Source organism: Salvelinus alpinus, chromosome 23 (genome assembly GCF_045679555.1).
Source record: "Salvelinus alpinus chromosome 23, SLU_Salpinus.1, whole genome shotgun sequence".
NCBI lineage: Eukaryota > Metazoa > Chordata > Actinopteri > Salmoniformes > Salmonidae > Salvelinus > Salvelinus alpinus.
Genome location: NC_092108.1, coordinates 41,038,375 through 41,064,711, shown reverse-complemented (window position 1 = coordinate 41,064,711; position 26,337 = coordinate 41,038,375). Strand labels below are relative to the sequence as shown.

Genomic DNA, 26,337 nt, shown 5'->3' with positions numbered 1-26,337 from the left:
GCACTACACTACTACTGACCCTACTCTACTACTGACCCTACTCTACTACCGGCACTACACTACTACTGACCCTACTCTACTACTGACCCTACTCTACTATTGGCCCTACACTACTACTGACCCTACTCTACTACCGGCACTACACTACTACTGACCTTACTCTACTACTGGCCCTACTCTACTACCGACCCTACTCTACTACTGACCCTACACTACTACTGACCCTACACTACTACCGACCCTACACTACTACTGGCCCTACACTACTACCGGCCCTACACTACTACCGACCTTACACTACTACCGACCCTACTCTACTACCGACCCTACACTACTACCGACCCTACACTACTACCGACCCTACACTACTACCGACCCTACACTACTACCGACCCTACTCTACTACCGGCCCTACACTACTACCGGCCCTACACTACTACCGACCCTACACTACTACCGGCCCTACACTACTACCGACCCTACACTACTACTGACCCTACACTACTACCGATCCTACTCTACTACCGGCCCTACTCTACTACTGACCCTACACTACTACCGACCCTACACTACTACTGACCCTACACTACTACTGACTCTACACTACTACTGACCCTACACTACTACTGACCCTACACTACTACTGACCCTACTCTACTACTGACCCTACTCTACTACTGACCCTACACTACTACTGACCCTACTCTACTACTGACCCTACACTACTACTGACCCTACACTACTACTGACCCTACACTACTACTGACCCTACTCTACTACTGACCCTACTCTACTACTGACCCTACTCATACAGTGACTAACACGCTACTCTCTCCCTTTCCCCATCTCAATCAAACACAGACACACAAACATTGCACATGCACATTCACTCTCATAACAAATGACTCTCTCCAACAAATACACAGGGGGATGGACAATGCTGGAAATAATTCAGCCCAGTTCCTGGTGCTCGGAATGTGTCACATCATGGAAGACAGGCTGCAGGACACAAGGCAGCTGCAGCCACTAGGACTACAGTATCCCCCATTGAAAAACAACAGCCCTGTCCCCACTGAAAACAGACAGTACTGTAAGAAGATTGGATGCCATTGGGGATAGGGTAAAGGGGTGGTGGTGCCATACACATCCACACACAGATGTTTGGTCTCGGTTGAGAAATAGCAGGTACAGTTGTTGTTTTGAAGAATTATACACACACTTACACGCACACGCACACGCACACACACACACACACACACACACACAGGTGTTGAGACAGGGAAGGGACTGGAGTAGTAATGAGTACTCAGGGGGATACGATCTGCTAGCTTATCTGTCATCAGCTCAGATAAGCTCAGTCCTGCAGGTAGACACACCCGAACACACACACACTCTGCCTAGACTAACACATGACTCAAACACACACAAAACATGTCAAATGAACAGTCTCATAAAGAAAAAACTGTAACAGATATTCTATTTCAGTTATGAATGATTTGTTACAGTGATTGCAATACATAAGATATGAAACTAGGGATAAACACCTGCAGTACTAGCAAGTTTCCCACCGGGCTCACCACGTCATTTAAACGTGGATAATTGGGTAATTTGGTTGAGACATTGATCATTGAGATTACAACCTATCACCCACTCAAAAAGACAGCCAAAAGTTAGTTGAATTTACAATTGTCACGTTCTGACCCTAGTTCTTGTGTTATTTCTTTGTTTTAGTTGGTCAGGACGTGAATTGGGTGGGTTATCTATGTTTTGTGTTTCTATGTTGGGTTTCTCGTTTGGCCTGATATGGTTCTCAATCAGAGGCAGGTGTTAGTCATTGTCTCTGATTGGGAACCATATTTAGGTAGCCTGTTTTCTGTTGTGTTTTGTGGGTGGTTATTTCCTGTTTAGTGTTTTTGTGTTTCACCTTTCGGGACTGTTCGTTTGTCGGTTTATTGTTTTGTTTCAGTGTTCAGTTTTATTATTAAAACATTATGGACACATACCACGCTGCATCTTGGTCCTCTTCTTCTCCTCCAGACGACGAACATTACAACAATATGTTATCACTATGCTTCGAACCATCTAAAAGCACAACCAAATTTCAATGGAAAAACTATGTCTGTTCAGTGTTTCCCCTATATGAAATCACTGCAAAATAATAATAAATATAATAAAAACAACAACACAATAAAATAACAAAACGAAATTCTGCTATAAAGTATGTAGAAAAGATCATGGAGCAATATATTTGAGAACTAACAATCACTGTCAAAAGTAGACAGGGAGAATAAAAAAAATGTCAAATATCATTGCATGGGGCCCCCATTCATTTTGTTATCTTTGAGTCATTCAGATAGCATAAGAACAAGACATGGCAAAATGTGTAGAATTGCAGGAAACTTAGTTTTAAAACTGCAAAATGTTCTCTCTGCCCCATGGCAAAATGTGTAGAATTGCAGGAAACTTAGTTTTAAAACTGCAAAATGTTCTCTCTGCCCCATGGCAAAATGTGTAGAATTGCAGGAAATTACAGCGGCTGAAAAAAAATCATAGTAGAAACACTGTCAGATTTTTGGTTTAGTTGTCACCCAAATGTCTATCACTGCGCTTTCAACCATTTAAAAGCGCAGCGAAGTTCAAATGGGAACGCAATGTCAGATATTTTGTGTATTTATACAACAGATGAATGTGTTATCACTGTACTTCATCTAATAGAAGAACCAAATGACCTGGATTGCAGTTGAAATTACATTAAAAGTACATGGTGCAAGTGACAAATGCCATTCGAGATTCTACGCAGATTATTACAGCAATTGTGAAGTTCTCCAAAGACCTGTAACGACCTATGCATGCTATCTTGAACATGCACGCTTTATATGATTACATAAGAAGAAATGTATAGTAACAGAAACCTCCAAATGTGGACATTGATGTGTTAGTCTTTTTTTCCCCCCTTTTTCATGATATCCAAGTTGGTAGTTAGTCTTGTCCCATCGCTGCAACTCCTGTATGGACTCGGGGGAGGGTCGAGAGCCATGCGCCCTCCGAAAACACTACCGTGCCAAGCCACACTGCTTGCTTAACCCGGAAGCCAGCCGCACCAATGTGTCGGAGGAAACCCCCTACAACTGGTGACCGTGTCAGCGTGCATGCAACCAGGCCGCCACAGGAGTCACTAAAGCACAATGGCCAGCCAAACCCTCCCTAACCCGGACAGCGCTGGGCCAGTTGTGCACCACCTCATGGATCTCTCTCGGTCGGCTGAGACACAGCCTGGGATCGAACCCGGGTCTGTAGTGACGCCTTAGACTACCTCGCCACTCGGGAGGCCTGTGTTACTAATTTTAATGTTGAATGTTACAATTAGCTTGTATTTCAAAAGTAATATTGAATTGTGTTTGGTTGACAACTCAACCAAATATCAACATTTGAAGGAGATTTATCTTCAAACAAACAATTCATTCAATATCACTAAATATCATTACATTTGAAATCAACCAGAGCTTGAAACCCTAAGCCTATTGTATTGTCTATTTTTTGTTGAATTTCTGGGTTGAAATGAAACAATAGCTGTTGATGACTGCAAATGCTATATAGGCCTAAATAGCATTGTTGATGATATGAGTGATAAAGTATGGTACATTTTAATTTGCTCTGTTAAACCTAGCATTTGGAATAACTTCGAGAGCAACAGTGAATCTATTTAGTTTTTAAGTGGAGCACTCGCAATAATCACTTTCACGATAGCACATTGATAATAGTCAGTAACAAATATCATAGCTCTGCTTGGTTAAAACCCTGGATGGGAGACCTAAGGATAGCTGTAGAAGGATCAATTCTCCAGTAGGAGGTGTTGCCCAGCTTGATTTTTTTCTGAGAGTGGATATAACGTTGAAGATCTGACATTGTTTTAAAGGTAAAAATTCAACATAGACAAACCTTGTATAAAATATGTTGAAATTTGGTTACCATGATGACATAATCCTGTGGTTTCACCCTCAAAACAACAGTTTATGTTGATAACTTTTTTCAAATCCAATGTATTTTCCATGTAGATTCCACGTTACAATAAGTCAACAAATGACTTTGAAACAACGTTGATCCAACCAGTTTCTGCCCAGTGGGTTGTCACTGTACACGTTCATGGATTGGTATGTTGTTTCTCTGGCTAACTACAAGTTCTCTCCAACCCCTCTCCCCCAAGTGGAGATAGTGTTTTCCAATCCACCCCATCATACAAGACAGGTCATATATTTTACATAAATGTAAATCACATCATACACAGACTGCCTAGCAGTTACCTGTCCCACATATACAGGTCCTAACATGTGTATGTAACAAACTACAAACATGCCTAACAGCAAACTCCCATTGACATAATCATTTTACACAGGGCTTTTAGTCACGCATGTACACTTCAAGTTAGCATTGAACCTACAGGTACAGTAGGGAGACCTGCAGTAGCATTGCAATATATACTGAACAAAAATATAAACGCAACATGCAACAATTTCAACATTTTATGTGAGTTACAGTTCATATAAGGAAATCAGTCAATTAAAATAAATAAATTAGGCCCTAATCTATGGACATCACATGACTGGGCAGGGGCGCAGCCATGAGTGGGCCTGGGAGGGCATAGGCCCACCCACTAGGGAGCCAGGCCCAGCCAGTCAGAACGAGTTTTTCCCCTCAAAAGGACTTCATTACAGACAGAAATACTCCTCATCAGCTGTCTGGGTGGCTGGACTAAGACGATCCTGCAAGTGAAGAAGCCGGATGTGGAGGTCCTGGGCTGGCATGGTTACACGTGGTCTGCGGTTCTGAGGCCGGTTGGACGTACTGCCAAATTCTCTAAAACGGTTTATGGTAGAGACATGAAGATTCTCTGCCAACAGCTATGGTGGTGTCACGTTCGCTGGAATAATCATCGGACCAAGGTGCAGTGCGATATGGTTTCCACATATTTAATAGAGAAACACACAAAACAAAACAATAAAGAAATAAACGAAACGTGACGACAATGGAGTGCTAACATGCAACTACACATAAACAATATCCCACAAACCACAGGTGGAAAAAAGGCTACCTAAATATGATCCCCAATTAGAGACAATGATTACCAGCTGCCTCTAATTGGGAATCATACAAAATCACCAACATAGAAAAACAAAACTAGAACCCCACATAGAAATAATAAACTAGACTAACCCCCAGTCACGCCCTGACCTACTCCACCATAGAAAATAAAGGCTCTCTATGGTCAGGATGTGACAGGTGGACATTCCTGCAGTCAGCATGCCAATTGCAAGCTCCCTCAAAACTTAAGACGTCTGTGGCATTATGTTGTGTGACAAAACTACACATTTTAAAGTGGCCTTTTATTGTCCCCAGTACAAGGTGCATCTGTGTAATGATCATGCTGTTAAATCAGCTTCTTGATATGCCACATCTGTCAGGTGGATGGATTATCTTGGCAAAGGAGAAATGCTCACTAACAGGGATGTAAACAAATTTGTGCACAAACTTGAGAGAAATAAGATTTGTGTGAGTATGGAACATTTCTGGGATCTTTTCTTTCAGCTCATGAAACATGGGACCAACACTTTACATATTGCGTTCATATTTTTGTTCAGTTTAAATGGACTCACACATTTCACGACAGCTTGCTCAGAAATCCAATTAAAAGGTCTGCTAACGATGTACTCTAAATGAAGAGAGGCTAATGAGTCACAAAGCTGTGATCAGGCTCATGGCAGATGGATTGGTTTATTAAAAGGCATTAGTTAGCACCGAGCTTGTCAAGACTACGCAGGTGTAACAGAGGTAGTTGGGAGTACCACACTTGTGTGTGTTGGTCTTTCTCTCACGCTCACACACACATATATGTGCATACTCTCACACACACACACACACACACACTCATGGCCCCTTTAGTTAGACTGCAGGTGTTCAATTCGGACTACTTTATCAAGCCCCTGAAGTGTCGATCTTCCTCCACTCCATAACATCCATGAATAAAGTTATATTACATTAGGATACAGGTCAAGGACCATAGAAAAATAATTTGGGTCAGGACTAAAGAGGAGATCTAAGAGAGGGGTAACACGTATGAGGAAGCCAAGCTCCAGCAACTGACAGCAACATCTGTTAAGACCTCCACACCTTGTGGCCAATGTGCAGACGGAGACCGAGGGAAGGGCGGAGAGAGAGAGATGGATAGAGAGGGCGAAACGAAATGATACAGACTGACGGTGAGAAAGAGAACGGGAGAAAGGAAAAGAAACAGAGAGAGAGAGAGAGAGAGAGAGAGCAAAAAAAGAAAGAGGAGACGAGGGAGGAAAAAAAGGGGACAAAGAGAGAGAGGAGAACTGCTTTGTAGTCCGGCAGACTTCATTCTTATTAAAGCTGACGGCTCCATTCAGATGAGAAACATCTAAAATATTGAAATTGTCTGACAGAGAAGCAGCCACATTTGTCCCGATACATTTAAACCAAATCAAATGTGTCGCTGCAGGGTAGAGAGAGAGAAAAGGAGAGAGAGGGAGATAATGCCTTCGACTGTGAGACGCATCATGAAAATTAATACCTCCTGTCATGGGGACACACTTTCATTTTTCTACCCTGCTGCGGTCCCTCGCTCCCCGAGCTGTGAGCAAAGCTTCAGGTGAGCCAGGTGTGTGTACTGCCTCCCTCTACCTCACACACCCTCTCTCTCTCTCTCTACCTCACACACCCTCTCTCTCTCCCTCTACCTCACACACCCTCTCTCTCTCTCTCTCTACCTCACACACCCTCTCTCTCTCCCTCTACCTCACACACCTGCTCTCTCTCTCTCTCTCTCTCTCTCTCTACCTCACACACCCTCTCTCTCTCCCTCTACCTCACACACCCTCTCTCTCTCTCTCTCTCTCTCTCTCTACCTCACACACCCTCTCTCTCTCCCTCTACCTCACACACCCTCTCTCTCTCTCTCTCTACCTCACACACCCTCTCTCTCTCTCTCTACCTCACACACACTCTCTCTCTCTCTCTCTCTCTCTCTCTCTCTCTCTCTCTCCCACACACTCTCTCTCTCTCTCCCACACACTCTCTCTCTCTCTCCCACACACTCTCTCTCTCTCTCCCCCACTCTCTCTCTCTCTCCCCACTCTCTCTCTCTCTCTCTCTCTCTCTCTCCCACACTCTCTCTCTCTCTCTCTCCCCCACTCTCTCTCTCTCTCTCTCTCTCTCCCACACACTCTCTCTCTTTCTCCCCCACTCTCTCTCTCAACTTATGTTGTAGTTGGTCTTGCCATTTTCAGTCATGCATTGTGTTTCCCAGTGGCCATAGTTGTCAATGGTCCATGAGGATTTCACTTTCTGTCAGCACTACTGTTACACAATGAAGCCTTCTGTTATTGGAAGGTAATAAACACTAAAACACACACACTCACAAACACACATGCCATTGACCTCTCAACCCCTGCCCTACACCCCCCATCCACACATACACTCACACACGCACAAATGCACTCACACACGCACACACTCAAAACACACTCTCTCTCGTTCTCTATCCCACTCTTTCTCTCAGTCTCAATTACAGCACTCCAGCTGTCCGTAGGGGAGTGGAACGGCTTGCTGGGATATGTAAGTCCTCCAGAGCCCCCACTGTAATTGGGTGGGCTTGTCTGCTGACAACTTGCCATTGGTGAAGGATGGAGAGATTGGGAAAGTGGTGTGTGTGTGTGTCGGGGCTGGGGGTGCATTGTTGTGTGTGTGTGTGTGTGTGTGTGTGTGTGTGTGTGTGTGTGTGTGTGTGTGTGTGTGTGTGTGTGTGTGTGTGTGTGTGTGTGTGTGTGTGTGTGTGTGTGTGTGTGTGTGTGTGTGTGTGTGTGTGTGTGTGTGTGTGTGTGTGTGTGCTGATGTAAGAAATAGAGGGAGAGGCGGAGTGTGCCTCTGATCAATGTGTGTGTGAGTGTTTGTGCGAGAGTGAATGTGTATGTGTCAGAGCTCAATGCTGCATGAAAAGTTTTTCCAGCACAGATTGAGCAGTGCTGACCAAAGGGACCCACTGGGGCCATTTGACCAGCTGGTGGGAGCAAACACACGCACACCAGCCCAGTTTACTGGCTACTCCTCTCCACCCCACGCCTCATCACGCTCAATCTAATGAGGCATGCTGGGTAATTAACGCCTAAATTAAGCGGCTCATTTGCATAGCTGTCCGGCTTAACAAAGGCCTGACGTCCCCTTTACAAAACCAGTACACCATGAAAAGAAGATGTTACTCAAAGACAGGGGGTGGGGGACAGGGGGGAAGAGAAAGGGTAAAGAAAAGTTAGGGATCAGTTAAGGGTGGGAAGAGATGAAGAGAGGGAGGAGAAAATGGGACAGAGAGCGAGACGGAGAGAAACAGAGGAGAAAAGAAAACGTCTTACATTCACATCAGACCAGTAATCCTTTGAAATGCAAAAACATCTCAACAGAAGACACTAGAGAGAGAGAGAGAGAGAGAGAGAGAGAGAGAGAGAGAGAGAGAACTAGAGAGAGAGAGAAAGAGAGAGAGAACTAGAGAGAGAGAGAGAGAGAGAGAGAGAGAGAGAGAGAGAACTAGAGAGAGAGAGAACGAGAGAGAGAGAGAGAGAGAGAGAGAGATAAAGAGAGATAAAGAGAGAGAGATAAAGAGAGAGAGATAAAGAGAGAGAGATAAAGAGAGAGAGATAAAGAGAGAGAGAGAGTTGAAAGGGCACATTTGTCCTTTCCTCATCTCGTGGCATTTTTTCATCACATCTCTCTGCCTGCCCAACGACGTCAGCTGAGCGAAGGAGAGAGAAAGACAGAAGAGGAGAGAAAGAGAGAGAGCGAGAAGGCAGACGGAACAGTTCCCAGGCACTGCCGCGTTCTTAAGTCACCGTATGAAAAGCCTGAGTTATCCTCCCTCGTTCCACTTCAACAATTTATGTACCACTCAGATAATGCAGCTTCTCCGGAAAAGGCACCCATAAATCTGACCCTGTCTCTCTCTCTCCCCTGTTGTGGTGTATGTCTGTTGTTTGGAAATGTAACAAAAGATAAGGCTTTGTCAGATAATGCTGAATGATCTTTGTCTCGGGTTGTCACACCACCCAAATGTGATCATACTCTCAGAGATATTTCACCTTCACTCGCAAGCGCGCGCACACACACACACCGTTCAGGAGTCTTTCTTTCCTCGCACCTACATTTTGATAATGTCACATGCAATACAAGAGGGAGTGAATACCATCCCTGTAAAGTAATACCAATCATCCACCTTCTCACACTGACATTACTGTTGTGGTTGAGTCAAGGCATACGCGAGGATGTGGCCTCTGTCAGAAAGGTCTGGACCTTTTTGACATGGGGCGGTAGTTTGCTTACCTAAAAGCTGCAAGGTTGCAGGTTCAAGCATCACTTTAAGCAGTTACCCAGGAAATCACTGAATTACAAATAGAGGATGAATCACTGTTTATTACAGTTTTTCCTCCTTTCTCAGCGGACCAATTGCAAGAGGGATATGCAATCTGAATCAAGAGAAGAAAAATAACAATGTTTACTTGCAGATACATTTCCCAACCCAACCCCATAGTCTCACCCTTGAGACTCAATTAAGACTCGCTGTGCACCGCGGGTGCCCTTTGTAAACATGACTCTGCAGTAATTTTGTTTACTTTGAAGGCGAGAATAGGACGAAGCATTATTACTGATAGCATATCTTCCATATTCCTTTCATGTCTAATACTATAGCCTTGTCTACAAACGCCACAGAGCTGGACAGTGCTGTGTGAACGGTCAATGAGGTCCCTATTCTATCCATGGCATCGCTGCCTCATTTGAAGCACGCACCAGCCAATTATTGACTATAAATTGATAGTTTAGATTATATGCTGTTTGCCAAGCTTTTGAGGTCAATAGAGTGCAACTTCCAAGGCGCTCGACAAGATTCCTTTTTTTTTGCAGTCTGCGGAAACGCTTTTGTTGAGTGATTCATTTCATACATGTCTCTTATTTTTAAATACATTGCACCGCGTGAGTTCAAACAGGAAAGAAACATCTGAACATCGTTGTGAAGTCTACGCTCGCGCCTGTCAATGCCTCAGCATGCAGAATCACAATCTGTAAGCAACTCCCTTACCTTTTCCAGCGAGAATGCAGGACAGCCCGAAAACCACCCAAACCAGGGCAAATGGCACTCCAAGCATCTTGATGACGGGAGAACCAAGACAAGACGAGCTGTCTCTCTCTCCTTCACTTGATATCCCTTACTTTCTTGCGATATCTGTTCGACAACACCTTCTCAATGCGAGGTTAGCGGGGAACTGACGCTGACTGCGAGAGAGACAGGGAAGAGTGGCAGTCCTTCTAGGTGGAGCAGTGCTTTGACGTTGCTGGCTGAGGTTTTGATATTGGGAGGGACGGGCACAGATTTCCGTGCGCCCCGGGACTAGAATTCTACGTCATGCAGGGAAAAATCTAACATCTAACAGCTTTTAGGCAATCATAATTTCCTCTACTTACGATGTGTTCGATTTGATTAACCTATCCATTGAACTATGCCTATATAATCATCACCACCGCCAGCATTTACTCACAAATATATTATTAATGGAATAGATTGCATTCTGGTGCAGCCTATAGAGCGAGTATAGGAGTCTTTGAGTTAATGTGGAAATTGGGCAAGGTGAAGTGACTAAACGGCTTGGAGTAACCCTGGATTGTAAACTGTCATGGTCAAAACATGTTGATACAACAGTAACTACGATGGGGAGAAGTCTGTCCATAATAAAGCGCTGCTCTGCCTTTTTAACAACTATCAACACGGCAGGACCTACAGGCTCTTTTGTCGCACCTCAGTCGTGAGGTCAGGTGCCACAAAGAGGGACCTCGGAAAATGACAATTGGCTTAGAACAGGGCAGCACAGCTGGCCCTTAAATGTACACATAGTGTGTTGTGAAAAGTGTTGTGAAATGTAATGTCGTAATATTTTAAATGGAACTGCCTTAATGTTACTGGACCCCAGGAAGAGTAGCTGCTGCTAATGGGGATCCTTAATAAATACAAATACAGACGTTGCTTACTATATAGTTAGTAGCCTATTATAAACCAAAATGACCACAACACGTTAATGAAATACATATTGTTCTCTCAATCATATGAATATGACTTTTGTTGTTATGAAACGACGTAATTTGACAAGTTTCTCACAGCAGGAGAATAATCCTGCAGCAACAGGAAATGTGAATTATTGACTGTTTTTGTAAATGTAAAAAAAAAAAAATTGTTATGGCAAATCAATTCTGAAATGTTAAAGTGGAAATTCAACTTAAGAAGTATTTTTAAACCTCTAAATACAGTACAAGTTTGCATTTCCTGCAGTGCAGGACATTTCCTGCAACAACTTGGTGATCCTACTGTGATTCTATATCTGGATGTTCTCTAAGATGTCTTAGATGTTCGCTGGAAAGGCACAGCTTTGTGGAGGCCATTGTACAATTCCAGCAAGAGACTGACAAAGGCTTAAAGCCTATTGTACGATACATCTGCTCCCCCTCACAGATTTAACTCCTCCAAGTAACCAGTGGCATAATGTCTGGTTTCCTCTCCCGTTATTATTTTCACAACATTCCCTGCCTCTGTTGCGTGTGGTGAGGATTATTGTGTGCGTTAAGCCCCTGTGGTGTTGCCTCATGCTGTCAGGGGCCAGGGGCAGAAGGGAGAAAGTCCCTAGTGGACCACAAAAAGCACAAGAAAGAGGATTTAGACACCCGCCATCTCAGATTGTTCTGAAATCGTTTCTGTAGTTAGTAACAGATACATTCCTGAAACATTATTGTGTTGAAATATAATTTGATCTCAGAAATTAAGCTAATTGATTGCATCCAAAATGGCCATTTTAATTCATAGGATTCATATAAAACTCAATAAATATAGTACATAACATCATATTTGGAACAAACGTTTTTTCTAACAATGAGTTAGACATCCAAGGAAATGTTCAAAATGGATCCCCACACACCCTACGCCAATCCCACCTAACAACGAGTATACAGTATCAGTTCTCTGTGTCTGACAATTAGTATGGAGCTGCAGCCCTGAGTATTGTTTCTTTATCCTGTGTAATGTATTCTCAATTAATTAGGTGACGTTTTTAATCGCCCTGTTCAGAGAAATTATTCATTGAATTTGTTAGGTTTATGTCCCATCCTACATCCTGATATCACCACGTTCTGACCACTAGATGGTGCTGTTCAACCAGATGGTGCTGTTCAACCGCTAGATGGTGCTGGTCCTGCTATTAGGTGTTTTATTGTTTAGATTCCCCCTCCCCCCTCCTAAATGGTAAAGGTATAGTTCACCCAAATTGCAAACATAATTAGATTCCTTACCCTGTAAGCAGTATATTGACATGGTATGACAGCAACCCATGCTTTGGTTTAGTTGGCCACTGTTTTAAATGCGTTGCACAAATCCAATGCAAGTCAATTGTACCTATATAATCATTTTCACACATTTTCACACATTTTCACATCATCCTAAAGTGTCTAAAAATGGATTGTGTAACTCAATTATCTTACTCGATGATTGAATATGAATTGTGAAAATGCTAATATAAGTACCATTGACATTAATTGGATTTGTGCCACAAGGGCTAAAAAGTTAGCATTTGAAACAGTGGGCAGGTAAACAAAACCAAAGCATGGGTTGCTGTCATACCTTGTCCATAGACTGCATACAGGGTAAAGAAACCAATATATCATATTGTGGGATGGGGGGGTAAAAACATCACCACATTCCCTGAGAATACATTAGAAGAAACAATACTCAGAGCCAAAGCTCCATACTATACTGAACAAAAATATAAACACAACATGTAAGAGTTGGCCCCATGTTTCATGAGCTGAAATAAAAGATCCCAGAATTTTTCCATATGCACAAAAAACGTATTTCTCACAAATGTGTTTACATCCCTGGTAGTAAACATTTTTCCTTTGCCAAGATAATCCATACACCTGACAGGTGTGGCATATCAAGAAGCTGATTTAACAGCATGATCATTACACAGGTGCACCTTGTGCTGGGGACAATAAAAGGCCACTCTAAAATGTGCAGTTTTGTCACACAACACAATGACACATGTTTCAAGTTGAGAGAGCATGCAGTTATCATGCTGACTGCAGGAATGTCCACCTGAGCTGTTGGCAGAGATTTGAATGTTAATTTCTCTACCATAAGCCGCCTCCAATGTCATTTTTGAGAATTTGCCAATACGTCCAACTGGCCTCACAGCCGCAGACCACGTGTAACCATGCAAGCCCAGGTCCTCCACATTCGGCTTCTTCACTTGTGGGATTGTCTGAGACCAGCCACCCGGTCAGCTGTTGAAACTGAAGTATTTCTGTCTGTAATAAAGCTCTTTTGTGGGGAAAAACTCATTCTGATTGGCTGGGCCTGGCTCCACAGTGGGTGGCCCTGGCTCCCCAGTGGGTGGGCCTATGCCCTCCCAGGCCCATCCATAGCTGTGCCCCTGCCAAGTCATGTGAAATCCATAGATTAGGGCCGAATTAATGTATTTGAATTGACTGATTTCCTTACATGAACTGTAAGTCAGTAAAATCTTTGAAATTGATGCATGTTGAGTTTATATTTTTGTTCAGTATACATGTCATAGAGTACTGATACTGTATACTGTGGTTGGGTTGGGATTGGAGTGGGGTGGGGTGGGGTGTGGGGGGGTCCGTGTGTGGCTATTGACCACTTCTTTGGATTCCTCATGTTAGAAAAAAAGGTAATATTATAAGAATCCTAGAAAATGTAAATGTCCAATTTGGGTGCAATCAATTAGCTGAATTTCTCAGATCAAATCAAAACAAACTTTATTTGTCCCATGTGACGAATACAACAAGTGTAGACCTTACCGTGAAATGGTTACTTACAATCCCTTGACCAAGAGTGCAGTTTAAGAAGAGTTAAGGAAATAGTTACCAAATAAACTAAAGTAAAAAATAATAAAAACTTACACAATAAAATAACAATAACGAGGCTATAGGGTACCGGCACCGAGTCAGTGTGCGGGGTACAGATTAGTCAAGGCAATCTGTACATGTAGGTAGGGGCGAAGCGACTATGCATAGACAATAAACAGCAAGCAGCAGCAGTGCACAAAACTAATGGAGGGTGGGGGGGGGGGGGGGGGGGGTTCAATGTAAATAGTCCGTTGGCCATTTGATTAATTGTTCAGCAGTCTTACGGCTTGGGGGCAGAAGCCGTCAAGGAGCCCCCCGGTCCCAGACTTGGCGCTCCGGTACCGCCTGCCGTGCGATAGCGGAGAAAACAGACCATGACTTGGGTGACTGGAGTCTCTGACAATTTGATGGACTTTCTTCTGACCAGATCAAATTGTATTTCAACAAAATGTTTCAGGGATGCTAATCTTCTGTTTTTAACCACAGAAATGATTTCAGAATATCTGAGATAGTGGGTGTCATGGCTTGCTGAACTGACACGAAACCACCCTAGTGTCAGAGACACAGAAGAAAAGACCTGGCCTTCATTTCCCAGAGGCGATACTCTTAGGAAAAAAGGTGCTTCTTCAGCTGTCCCCATAGGAGAACACTTCAAACAACTATTTTGGTTCCAGGTAGAACCTTTTTGGTTCTGTGTATAACCCTTTTGGGTTCCGTGTAGGATTCTACATGGAACCCAAAAGGGTTCTACCCAGAACCACAAAGGGTTCTCCTATGGGGACAGCCGAAGAACCCTTTTGGAACCCTTTTTTCGAAGAGTGACATGTGCCTACAGTGCCTACAGAAAGTATTCACACCCCTTGACTTTTTCCACATTGTGTTGTGTTACAAAGTGGGATTCAAATGGATTTAATTGTCCGTTTTTGTCAACGATCTACACAAAATACTCTGTCAAAGTGGACGAAAAATTCTAACATTTGTAAAAAATAAAATATATATGAAAAATAAAACACTAATATATCTTGATTAGACATGTTTTTAACCCTCTGAATCAATATATGTTTCAATCAACTTTAACAACAATTACAGCTGTGAGTCTTTCTGGGTAAGTCTATAAGAGCTTTGCACACCTGGATTGTACAATATTTGCACATTATTCTTTTTTAAATTCTTTAAGCTCTGTCAAGTTGGTTGTTGATCATTGCTAAACAGCCATTTTCAAGTCTTGCCATAGACTTTCAAGCCGATTTAAATCAAAACGGTAACTAGGCCACTCAGGAACATTCAATGTCATCTTGGTAAGCAACACCAGTGTACATTTGGCCTTGTGTTTTAGGTTATTGTCCTTGAGAAAGCAGACTGAACCAGGTTTTCCTCTAGGATTTTGCCTGTGCTTAGCTCTATTCCATCTTTTTATTATTTTAAAAACTCCCTAGTTCTTGCCAATGACATGCATACTCATGTCATGATGCAGCCACCACCATGATTGAAAATATGAAGAGTGGTACTCAGTGATGTGTTGGATTTGCCCGAAAACATAAGGCTTTGTACTCAGGAGATAAAGTTAATTTACTGGCCACATGTATTGCAGTTTTACTGTAGTGCCGTAAGGCAAACAGGATGCATGTTTTGGAATATTTTTATTCTGTACAGGTTTCCTTCTTTTACCCATCTACCAACAGCTTCCCTTCTTCGTGAGGCATTGGAAAACTTCCCTGGTCTTTCAGATTAGATCTGTGTTTGACATTCACTGCTCGACTGAGGGACCTTACAGATAATTGTATGTGTGGGGTACAGAGATGAGGTAGTCATTCAAAAGTCATGTTAAACACTATTATATGCAACTTATTATGTGACTTAAGTACATTTTTACTCCTGAACTTATTTAGGCTTGCCATAAAGTGTTTCAATACTTATTGACTCAAGACATTTCAGTTTTTCATTTTTTTAATTAGTTAGTAAAAATTTTGAAAAGCATAATTCCCATTTGACAATGTGGGGTATTGTGTGTACTATAAGGGATTTGCGTCAATTCAAATCTGGTATCAGGACAAAATGTGATTCAGAGTCACCGAATATACTTTAAGTATTTTTATTAAACTCAAGCGATAAATGGTAAATACAATTTTCGTATATACGGGTTCACTGTAACACCTCGAAGGGTAGAACAGAAAACTGGCAGGATGTAAGTAAACAGCTGTTCTTATACTGTGATCACAGTAGAGGCTGAGCGTGGTTTAAACTTGCTCAGCCCATCGCCGGCGCTCAGGCTGGTCCCAGCCTCTTGGCGCTCCTTGGTGTCCGGCGCTGTTGCTGTGTAGATTATGCTCCCACACCCTAGAGACTGAGGTCAGACAGTTCTGTAACATTGTTTGAGCTATTTGCACCTGCATAGAAAGCATACTGTTCTCACTCAAGGTTAACCACAGCTTCTCAGTACACTATCTGGGGCAAAATGTTACTTTCAGCACACACACACAGACACCCAGGCGCCCAGGCCAACAGTTGCTAATATTATATCACATGTGATATAGTATTGGGTTATAGTGCAATAAACACAGATCCTCACAGTAGGCCAGTGACAAAAATCTAAATTGGCTGTAACACAACAAAATGTATAAAAAGTCTGAAGGCACTATTTCAATCATATTGAAATAAATGTCATATTCAATCAATTGACTTCTATTTCGCGACTAGGCTACTGTCTGTAATTATAGCCTATTTGCAGCCAAGGTGGTAATATCTCTCTAAGAGCTGATCCGTCGTCAGTATTGTGGAATAATTATAATGTTAAGGTAAAATCTGAATGGAGAAAGCTGATCCAAGAGCAGTGCTGCTTTTCTTTCGATTCTAGTGGTCCTATCAGTATCGGCACATGGTCTTATGACTTAGCGAACATCATCTCTATGTCCTTGTTTGGGAAACACAAAAAGTTGACTCGTAAATGCATCTGTTACATCATCGTAATGCTTAAGTTACATCGCAACTGGGAAATGAGGCCCTGGTTGCACTAGAGGCCAAACCAGAACCCAAAACCTACCCAAAACTAGTGGTCAACCCCTTTGCCCTTTCAGTAGACACTTGTCCCTCATATCTAGAGCACTATTCACTGTGTGAGTGTGTTCTTCCAACCAATGGAACTTATTGGACAAAAAATAAATAAATAACAGGAATTTAGAATGAATATGAACAGCGAATACTAAAATATGAAAATACTACATGTCATGTCTCAAAATCGATGTCCATCTTACCTCTATATTGTTTTATGTCCTGCAGATTTGAGAAGAAAGATGACGAGTTCAACGGGAAAGTGAGACGGTCAGGCAGCCAGTAGACTTAATTCTTGCACAGTACCCAGCCTAGCTGACACGAGGCAATTTTCCTGATTGGTTTACTATTTTTCCTCTGGCCTCCATTGATTTAGTCACCCTTCTGGCTATTCTACAAGGGTAAAAACGCCAATTACTTTTGAACGGATTATGATAGAGACATGAGGAATGGAACATTGGTTTTCTTAGAGGATTGGCTAGACAATTTGATTATTATTTTACACATTGGTCAACATATGTGTTTTTGATTGGACACCTTGCAGGCTGTATAGCAGAGTCAAAATGACATCATTCATCTCACATACAATGAAAATGATTAAAATTGGTTTTGCTATTTAGATCAATACTATGATAACCTGTATCATTAAGGTGTATTATTAAGGTATATTATTATACTACCTTGATATTCAAACAAAAAAAGGTTGTGGCAAGTCATTGTGCAAGTCCTAAAGATAACAGTTTTTAAAGGCCAGGATTATTAAGTGCTTGAGCAAGTGTGCATCTGTCTTTTTCAGAAGGGAAATTTAAGAGGCTAACCTCAAACTGATTTACACTTTATTTAATTCCCTCTTTTTACATTTATTTGACCTGTTTTGAGCTACCTTCTGTTTTATTCCTCCAGGTAAATAACAGATACAAACCTTGCACTAATGCAAATGCCCAATCTGGTGCACCATAGACAGCTGCAGGTTGGATTCAAATCCCAATGCTGTACCTTTGACCCATTACTATTAGTAGAAATGTATACCTCTTTAAAATGATTATGCACTGTATAACCTGAACATTTACTACATAATATGGCAGTAACTGTTTTTGCCTGCATTTTCTATTTTATTTTTTACTGCAATCAAATGCAAAGGCCTTGTATTGTATCCCCAATTTCCCATAGTCCCATGTGGTTGCCTCATTGCGTATGTTTGGGCAGTTCTAGGTTGCAGTAAACGTATTCCATCGAATTATTGCTAATCACATTTCCTGTGTTTTTCCCCCTAGTTTCTTACTTTATCGTTTGGATATTCAGGACCATGGACAGTGGTCGGAGGTTTTCTTGCAATTTATATTGTCCACAAGGGGTCAGACTTGAGTCATTTAAAAACAAAACAAAACTGACACGTTCTTGTGTGTATCTTGAGCTGGTTGTGGCAAGCTGTACAAGTCCAATCATTCACCAAAAGCTCAATGGCGAATACAGGAGGTTAAGCAGCATAAGGGTAAAACATTTTTGGGGTGAGAATCTCTCTGCATCTAGTTAGTTCAGTGACCTTCCAGCTTGTAGTTCAGCAAAAATAATTGCAAACAAGTTGTAAAGGTAAGTACAAGGACGTCGTTATAACAGCTCACATTGTACTTCAAAAATATAGCTAGTGTCTGTGTGTGAAGGGTAATTAGAAACCTTCCCTTCTTTCTGCAGGTTGTGTGGAAGTGTGTGTGGTAGAGACTTGTGCTATTTGTACAGTGCCTTCAGAAAGTATTCAGAACCCTTGACTTTTTCCACACACACACACACACACACACACACACACACACACACACACACACACACACACACACACACACACACACACACACACACACTGAAAAAGCAAAAACTGAAATATCACATTTACATAAATATTCAGACCCTTTACTGAGTACTTTGTTGAAGAACCTTTGGCAGCGATTACAGCCTTGAGTCTTCCTGGGTATGGCACACCTGGATTTGAAGAATTTCTCCCATTCGTCTCTGCAGCTCCTCTCAAGCTGGATTGGGAGCGTTGCTGCACAGCTATTTTCAGGTCTCTCCAGAGATGTTTGATTGGGTTCAAGACTGGGCTCTGGCTTGGCCACTCAAGGACATTCTGAGACTTGTCACGAAGCCACTCCTGCGTTGTCTTGGCTGTGTGCTTAGGGTCATTGTCCTGTTGGGAGGTGAATCTTCGCCCCAGTCTGAGGTTCTGAGCTCTCTGGAGCAGGTTTTCATGAAGGATCGCTTTGTACTTTGCTCTCTTCATCTTCCCCTCAATCCTGACTAGTCTTCCAGTCCCAGCCACAGAAAAACATCCCCGCAGCATGATGCCTCCACCACCATGTTTCACTGTAGGGATGGTGCCAGGTTTCCTCCAGATGTGACCCTTAGCATTCAGGCCAAAGAGTTGAATCTTGGTTTCATCAGACCAGAGAATCTTGTTTTTCGTGGTCTGAGAGTCCTGTAGGTGCCTTTTGGCAAACTCCAAGCAGGCTGTCATGTGCCTTTTACTGAGTGGCTTCTGTCTGGCCACAAACAAAAAAGCATGATTGGTGGAGTGCTGCAGAGATGGTGGTTATTCTGGAAGGTTCTCCCATCTCCACAGAGGAACTCTGTCAGAGTGACCATCAGGTTCTTGTTCACCTCCTCCCTGACCAAGGTCCTTCTCCCCCGTTTACACAGTTTGGCTGGGCGGCCAGCTCTAGGAAGTGTCTTGGTGGTTCCAAACTTCTTCCATTTAAGAATGATGGAGGCCACTGTGTTCTTGGGGACCTTCAATGCTGCAGACATTTTTTGGTACCCTTCCCCAGATCTGTGCCTCGACACAATCCTGTCTCGGAACTCTACGGACAATTCTTTCGACCCCATGGCTTAGTTTTTGCTCTAACATGCACTGTCAACTGTGGGACCTTATATAGACAGGTGTGTGCCTTTCCAAATCATGTACAATCAGTTGAATTTACTACAGGTGGACACCAATCAAGTTGTAGAAATATGTCAAGGATGATCAATGGAAACAGGATGCACCTGAGCTCAATTTCGAGCCTGATAGCAAAGGGTCTGAATACTTATGTAAATAAGGTATTTCTGTTTTTAATGGTTAATACATTTGCAAAAACTTGTTTTTGCATTGTCATTCTGGGGTATTGCGTGTAGATTTATGAGGGGAAAACATTATTTAATACATTTCAGAATAAGGCTGTAACGTAACAAAATCTGGAAAAGGGGAAGGGGTCTGAATACTTTCCGAATGCACTGTACTAACATGTGTCCGTCCTCCTTTGATGTGTGTAAATATGTCCGTTTCATGTGAAGAACGCAGATCTCAAACAACTTGTGTTCTTTTTGCATAAAAAAAAAAAATAACGTCTGTTCTGTATTTTTGCCACTAGTTGTCTCTATCGTGCCATAATACTACAGAACCTTTATGCAACGTTGCTCCAAACTGGGGAAGGCAAAAAGTGTAAGTGTGTGTACACTACATGACTTTCAAAATCCTAACATTGCTGAGCCTCTCACTGTCTTTTTTTGTCTTGCCAACGTAGTGGTGAGCACACTAAAAGATGTGGCACAGACTCGATGTCACACACTACACGATTCTTCACTTCATTGTGAGGATTGTCGATACCACGCTGTGTCGCGAAAACAATGACGTGATTAGATTATCTTCAACGAGCCGTGGCTCAAAGCAGCCTCATAAACGTTTTCATTCAAACATTCACGCTTGCCATACAGAGTTGAAATGTATAGCCAACATGTTGATTTGAATAACAAGTCTAAACATTCTGCCCACCGGATTATTTACATTGACACCCCCACCCTCCATTTGTTTTTTTTACACTTCTGCTACTCGCTGTTTATTATCTATGCATAGTCACTTCACCCCTACCTACATGTACAAATTACCTCGACTAAACTGTACCCCCGCATATTGACTCGGTAACGGTGAAAGCTGCCTTGAAGGACACAAAAAAAAATGCTTTCTGCTACTAAGATCAGAGAAATGTAGGCTAAACTGACAACGTAGTGAAGAGCAGAAATGTCAACTGGCAAGCAAGTCGCAGCAATGAAGAATTGAGTATATGCGCGTTCACGTGAAGGGAGGGGGGAGAATTCTGGCAGGGGGGCGATTTTCGGCACAACACCGGTACCCCCTGTATATAGCTTCGTTATTATTTTATTGTGTTACTTTTTAATTATTTTTTACTTTAGGTTATTTGGTCAAAAAATAATAATAATTAAATAAAGTTTGATTTGATGCGAAACAACTTCATAATTTCACTGGTTTCTGCTCTGGCGACTTCTTATTGGCCTGATCACCGTTCTCAAAACTTTCACATCTGAGATTTCACATTACAATAGTAGTGCAGATTTTGTGCCGATAAAATCAAACATGTTTGAAAATATCGGGACGTCTGGCACATGAACCTTATGCAAACCAAACAGTACACACAGGTTGGAAAAGGTAATGATATTTTTGCTAGTAGCTTGCTATCATTGTCATTTCTGGTTGACAGTTAAAACTAGCAATGCATTTTAATGAATGTGTCATGATAGGTTTTTCATAAAATAGCAGACAGCATAAGACAGAGGTTTCCAAACTAGGGGTCACGGGAGAATTTCTAAATTCCTGACTCAGTTGACATGCCGTAAGTGAAATCGAACAGCTGATCTAGCTGTGGTGACAGAATGCTGCAGACAACGCATTCACAGGTCGCTACGGAGGAGTTTTGTTTTCTGATTCTCCCTCTGAATATCACTGCAGCGTTCAAAACAACTGGGAACTCGGAAATCTCTGACTTCAGTGCGTTCAAGACAACTGGGAACTTGGCAAAAAACGAGCGCCGACTGGGAAAATTTGTTTTGAACGGTCGTCCAACTTGGAAGTCCAACTCGGGAACTCGGGCCTCTTTCCTGTAGATCACTGACGTCATGATTTGACCTCGCATTTTTCAGAGTTCCCAGTTGTCTTGAAAGCACCATAATACTCATGGTACCCGTCGCCAGCTCATCTATGTGAAGCTTGATTCAGTGCTCTCGTCTGCTTTAAAACCAAATATTAATCCAGGTTAGATGTGACAGCAGAGATGAGGTGCGCACTGTCGACCAGGCTCGCTGCCTTTGAGAATCTCCAGCGCGACATGCATCAAGCATGGTGGTGAGATAAGATACATTATGTAAGACTCATTTCCAGTTGACTGCCCCACATTGAAAGAATGTGATGGTGAGTTGAGAAGACAATCAGAAAAAAAGTAAACGTTGGCAGTTAATTACATATCTTTTTTCACATGGTTGGGTTTGAGAGAATTTTCAGATATCAAAATGGGGTTGTGGGCCAAAAAGTTTAGGAACCCCTGGCATGAGACATTCGACGTGTGTATTATAGCTAGCATGCTATCAATATCAAATCACCTGTAGCCACCTGATAAACACTGGTAACTACCATGTCTGCCAACTATGATGGACTAGGTAGCTATGTAGAAAAAAAGACTAGCTAGATGTGGAAAATAGTTTTATTTTGGCAGTTAAATGTATGCTGTACCTATGTTGCACCCATATACAGTCACTGGTTGTACCGTCCGTCCTTGTGTTATTAAGAAGCTATGTCGCATTCCGATTCCGTACACTTCCTCAATAAACCCCAAAATCACAACTTAACTCCCATCATAGTTACCATGATTAATACCTCAACATCTGACTACAGTGGTAAACCTTCTTGATTTGAATTTAAGCCCTTCAGTACCTATGATAGATAATCAAGTATTCAATTTATGCAGGCATTATGTCTGCATTACTGGTATTATTGAATGCACTTCCCCAATCGTCACTAATCCTGTGTTTTAGTGTTCTATGGAGTTGACCATGGTTTGAGGGAATGAGCATGTACACACAGTCTACTTATATCAACCAGAGAAACAGTACTGCACTTCAGTTGGAATAAATAATGCTCTTAGTTTCCAATGGACCCCGGACATAAGATATCAGCTGACCTATGAGAATGTAAACATGTACATAATGGCTGTATAGTATAAGCTATATGGCATGTTTACAAGAGCTTTATTTTCCCATATTGTAGAAAGCACTTTTTTATTTTTAGATACAGTAGATATAGAATTGCCCTTAATGCCATAGCCGTGTGACTGGTCTTACCTTTTTCTGGGGCAACAAGGAAGAGAATATCACAATGTCAGGGAGTGGGGAGGATCAAGACTCTCATCAACCAATCATTTCCTTCCTTTCAGGTCAGTTCCAGGTGGTGGGTGGGATTGTGTCTACGGTGAGAGACGGTTATGGCAAGCAGGGCCTGGTATTGGCCAAGCACCACATCGGCATGGCGAGGCTGGCACTGCAGAGCTCATACTGGGTCAGCAGCCCTACTGGACAGAGACGGTGTTCACAATGAGGTGTGGAGCCACACATTTTCTCAGTTTCAACCTTTAAACTAATTGATTAAAGTAACTAGTACACATCCCCAAAATGGCTTCTCTCTGAAAAAAAACGTTTTGAGAAGTTTTTATTATGAACATTTTTATGAGGCGAAAGTGACGAACCACACTTGCTGTCTCTGCCTCTCCATTGGTATTATCTGCCTCTGACCCTGGTTCCTCTCTAGGTTTCTTCTTAGGTTCCTGCCTTTCTAGGGAGTACTTCCCAGCCACCGTACCTTGACATCTGCATTGCTGGCTGTTTGGGGTTTTAGGCAGGGTTTCTGTATAAGCACTTTGTGACACCTGCTGATGTAAAAAGGGCTCTATAAATACATTTGATTGATTGATTTATTACAGTTTGGATGAGCAGTGTACTACTACAGTACACTCAGAAATGTATATGATTTGAGATTTTTAAAGGATCCGCATTGCTTTGCGATGTAACTGGGCATATGCACCACACATTCACCATTATGCAAGTTAGCCGCTGACTGTAATCCCTTCATAACTTTGTCTGGAAGTCTTTTTGTTCAAAATAACGCAAATGTCACGTCTACTCCCGCTCCCCGTCTCCGGTGCTCAACGTCGCCGGTTTACTAATCACTGGCGCTGACAACCATCATTACGCGCACCTGCGCCTCATTATGAGACTCACCTGGACTCCATTACTTCACTGATTACCTCCCATATATCTGTCACTCCCTTAGGTTCATTCCCCAGGTAGTATTGACTATGTGTTTCATGTCCAGACACAACGCTTGGTTTGTATCGTGCTGTGTTCATTGTAATATTAAACTCACCGCCTGCTTCTCGACTCCCAGCGTCTCCGTTACAGAAAACTGGATTCAGAGCTTTTACGTAAGGTCTGATAGGTCAGGATTCCACCTCAAACACTAGTGGCGGCAGGTATCCTAGAGCTTAGAGCGTTGGGCCAGTAACTGAAAGGTCGCTATTTCATATCCCGGAGCTAAATAGGTGAGAATCTATCAATGTGCCCTTGAGTAAGGCATGATAGCGTCTGCTAAATAACTTAAATGTAAAGTTGTTAAAAATTGTCGTTACCCCAACCAAACTATGCTGGTCAGGTTTGATTTCTGAGCGCTCTGGACTATTGTTCAAGGGGTTTACTTAAGAAATCCTTCAATACAGCTCCACGCTATACATGAAATATCATGTAAACATTTCAAATCCCCTTTGGCGTAGACAAAGTAGGACATCTCAGCATGCAGAGGCTTGATTTTATTCTGCCAGTCATAGCATCATCCTCCTTTTCAGTCAGACAGACCCCCGTCTACACTGGACATTTAAAATAACTTATAATCCTATCACAAATGATTTAAACAATCTCCTTAAGGACTTTCATCCACACCCTGTATTAAAATGTGTCCCACCATGATGTCACATCATGCCTCAACTGTCCATGTTGTGAGTGATGATTTCCCACTGCACTAATTTTGACCGTTTCATCTATTACACAAGGCATCCATCTACCTGTCCACCGGCTGAGGGGGACAATCAAATCCGATCACAATACGTTTTAGGTGCGTCTGTCTATTCTGCTCCTGGCCATTAACATAACATTTTACTGAATGTGGACAACGTCTAATCACATTTGAATACCAGGTGTACACTGGTCCGAAGCCTTGGTTTCTCTCCATGTTGTGCTCTACAGCCCCCCCATCCTTCAGCTCTCCATTAGCCGTTAGCTCTCCGTATAATCTCTTCTTCCCGCTCTGCAATAGAAAAACAATAGAGCTCCCTGGGTAGAAATCCCCTCTTCTGCTGCTCCTTGACAACTGTCCACAGTGCTAGAAACCAGCCCAGATTTAAGTCTGAGATGCCAGAGGTTCTAGGGATATTGCGCCAACATGGGTCCACGCCAGTTCTGGGTCTTTACTGGGGTCAGCTCTGGGTCCCTCGCTGCTGGCTGTGTTTTCTTTGCTATTGTGACTTGACACTGTGATTAAGTAGATGTGGGACACTTTCGTTTGGCGCGGCTGATCAACGAGTTGAAGCTATGCATACAGAAAGTTACCTCGCCTTTACATGCGTGGGACGTTAAAATCTCCCACAATGGCAGTCACTGGGGATTTGATCTAGAAGTCAAACAAATGGACCAGCACATAATTAGACATAAACATGACATGCATTTAGTTAAATGTAAACAACCGCACGTCCCTCTGTATTTATTTGGACAGTGATAAAATTTGTACATTTTACTCTCTACTGCAGCATTTTGGATTTGAGATCAAATATTTCATATGAGGCGACAGTACAGAATGGCACCTTTTATTTAAGGGTATTGTCGTATCTGTTTTACCGTTGAGAAATGAAAACACTTTATGTGTATTGTAATGTGAAGAAGTAGTCAAAAGTTGAGTATTTGGTCCCATATTCCTAGCACGTAATGGCTACATCAAGCTTGTGACTACAAAGTTGTTGGATGCATTTGCAGTTGTGTTTTGGTTGTGTTTTTTAGCCCAATAGGAACTGAATAGTGAATAATCTATTGTGCCATTTTGGAGTCACTTTAATTGAAAGTAAGAATATAATATGTTTCTGAACACTTCAACATTATTGTGGATTTCACCATTATTACGGATAATCCTGAATTATTCCTGAATAATAATGAGTGAGAAAGTTAGAGAAACAAAGATCATACCCTTAAAACAGGCTAACCTCTCACCATTACCAATAACAGGGGAGGTTAGCATCTTTAGGGGGTATGATATTTATGCCTGTGTAACTTTATCACTCAGCATTATTCATGATTCATTCATTAATATCCATAATCATGGTAGCATCCACATTAATGTAGAAGTGTTCAGAAACATATTCTATTCATATTTACAATAAAAGTGACTCCAAAATGATACATGATTTACCA

At 42.2% G+C, this 26,337-nt stretch overlaps 1 protein-coding gene across 1 annotated transcript in view; it reads right to left on the bottom strand.

The window, feature by feature from the left end:
• LOC139551013 (calsyntenin-2-like) overlaps positions 1–10,412 on the bottom strand; it is a 292,767-nt gene extending 282,355 nt beyond the window's left edge. The window contains exon 1 of the mRNA XM_071362344.1: positions 10,139–10,412. Within this exon, the coding sequence (XP_071218445.1) occupies positions 10,139–10,205 (67 nt within the window). The 5' untranslated portion in view covers positions 10,206–10,412. The remainder of the gene's footprint in view (positions 1–10,138) is intronic.
• Positions 10,413–26,337: the final 15,925 nt, after the last annotated feature.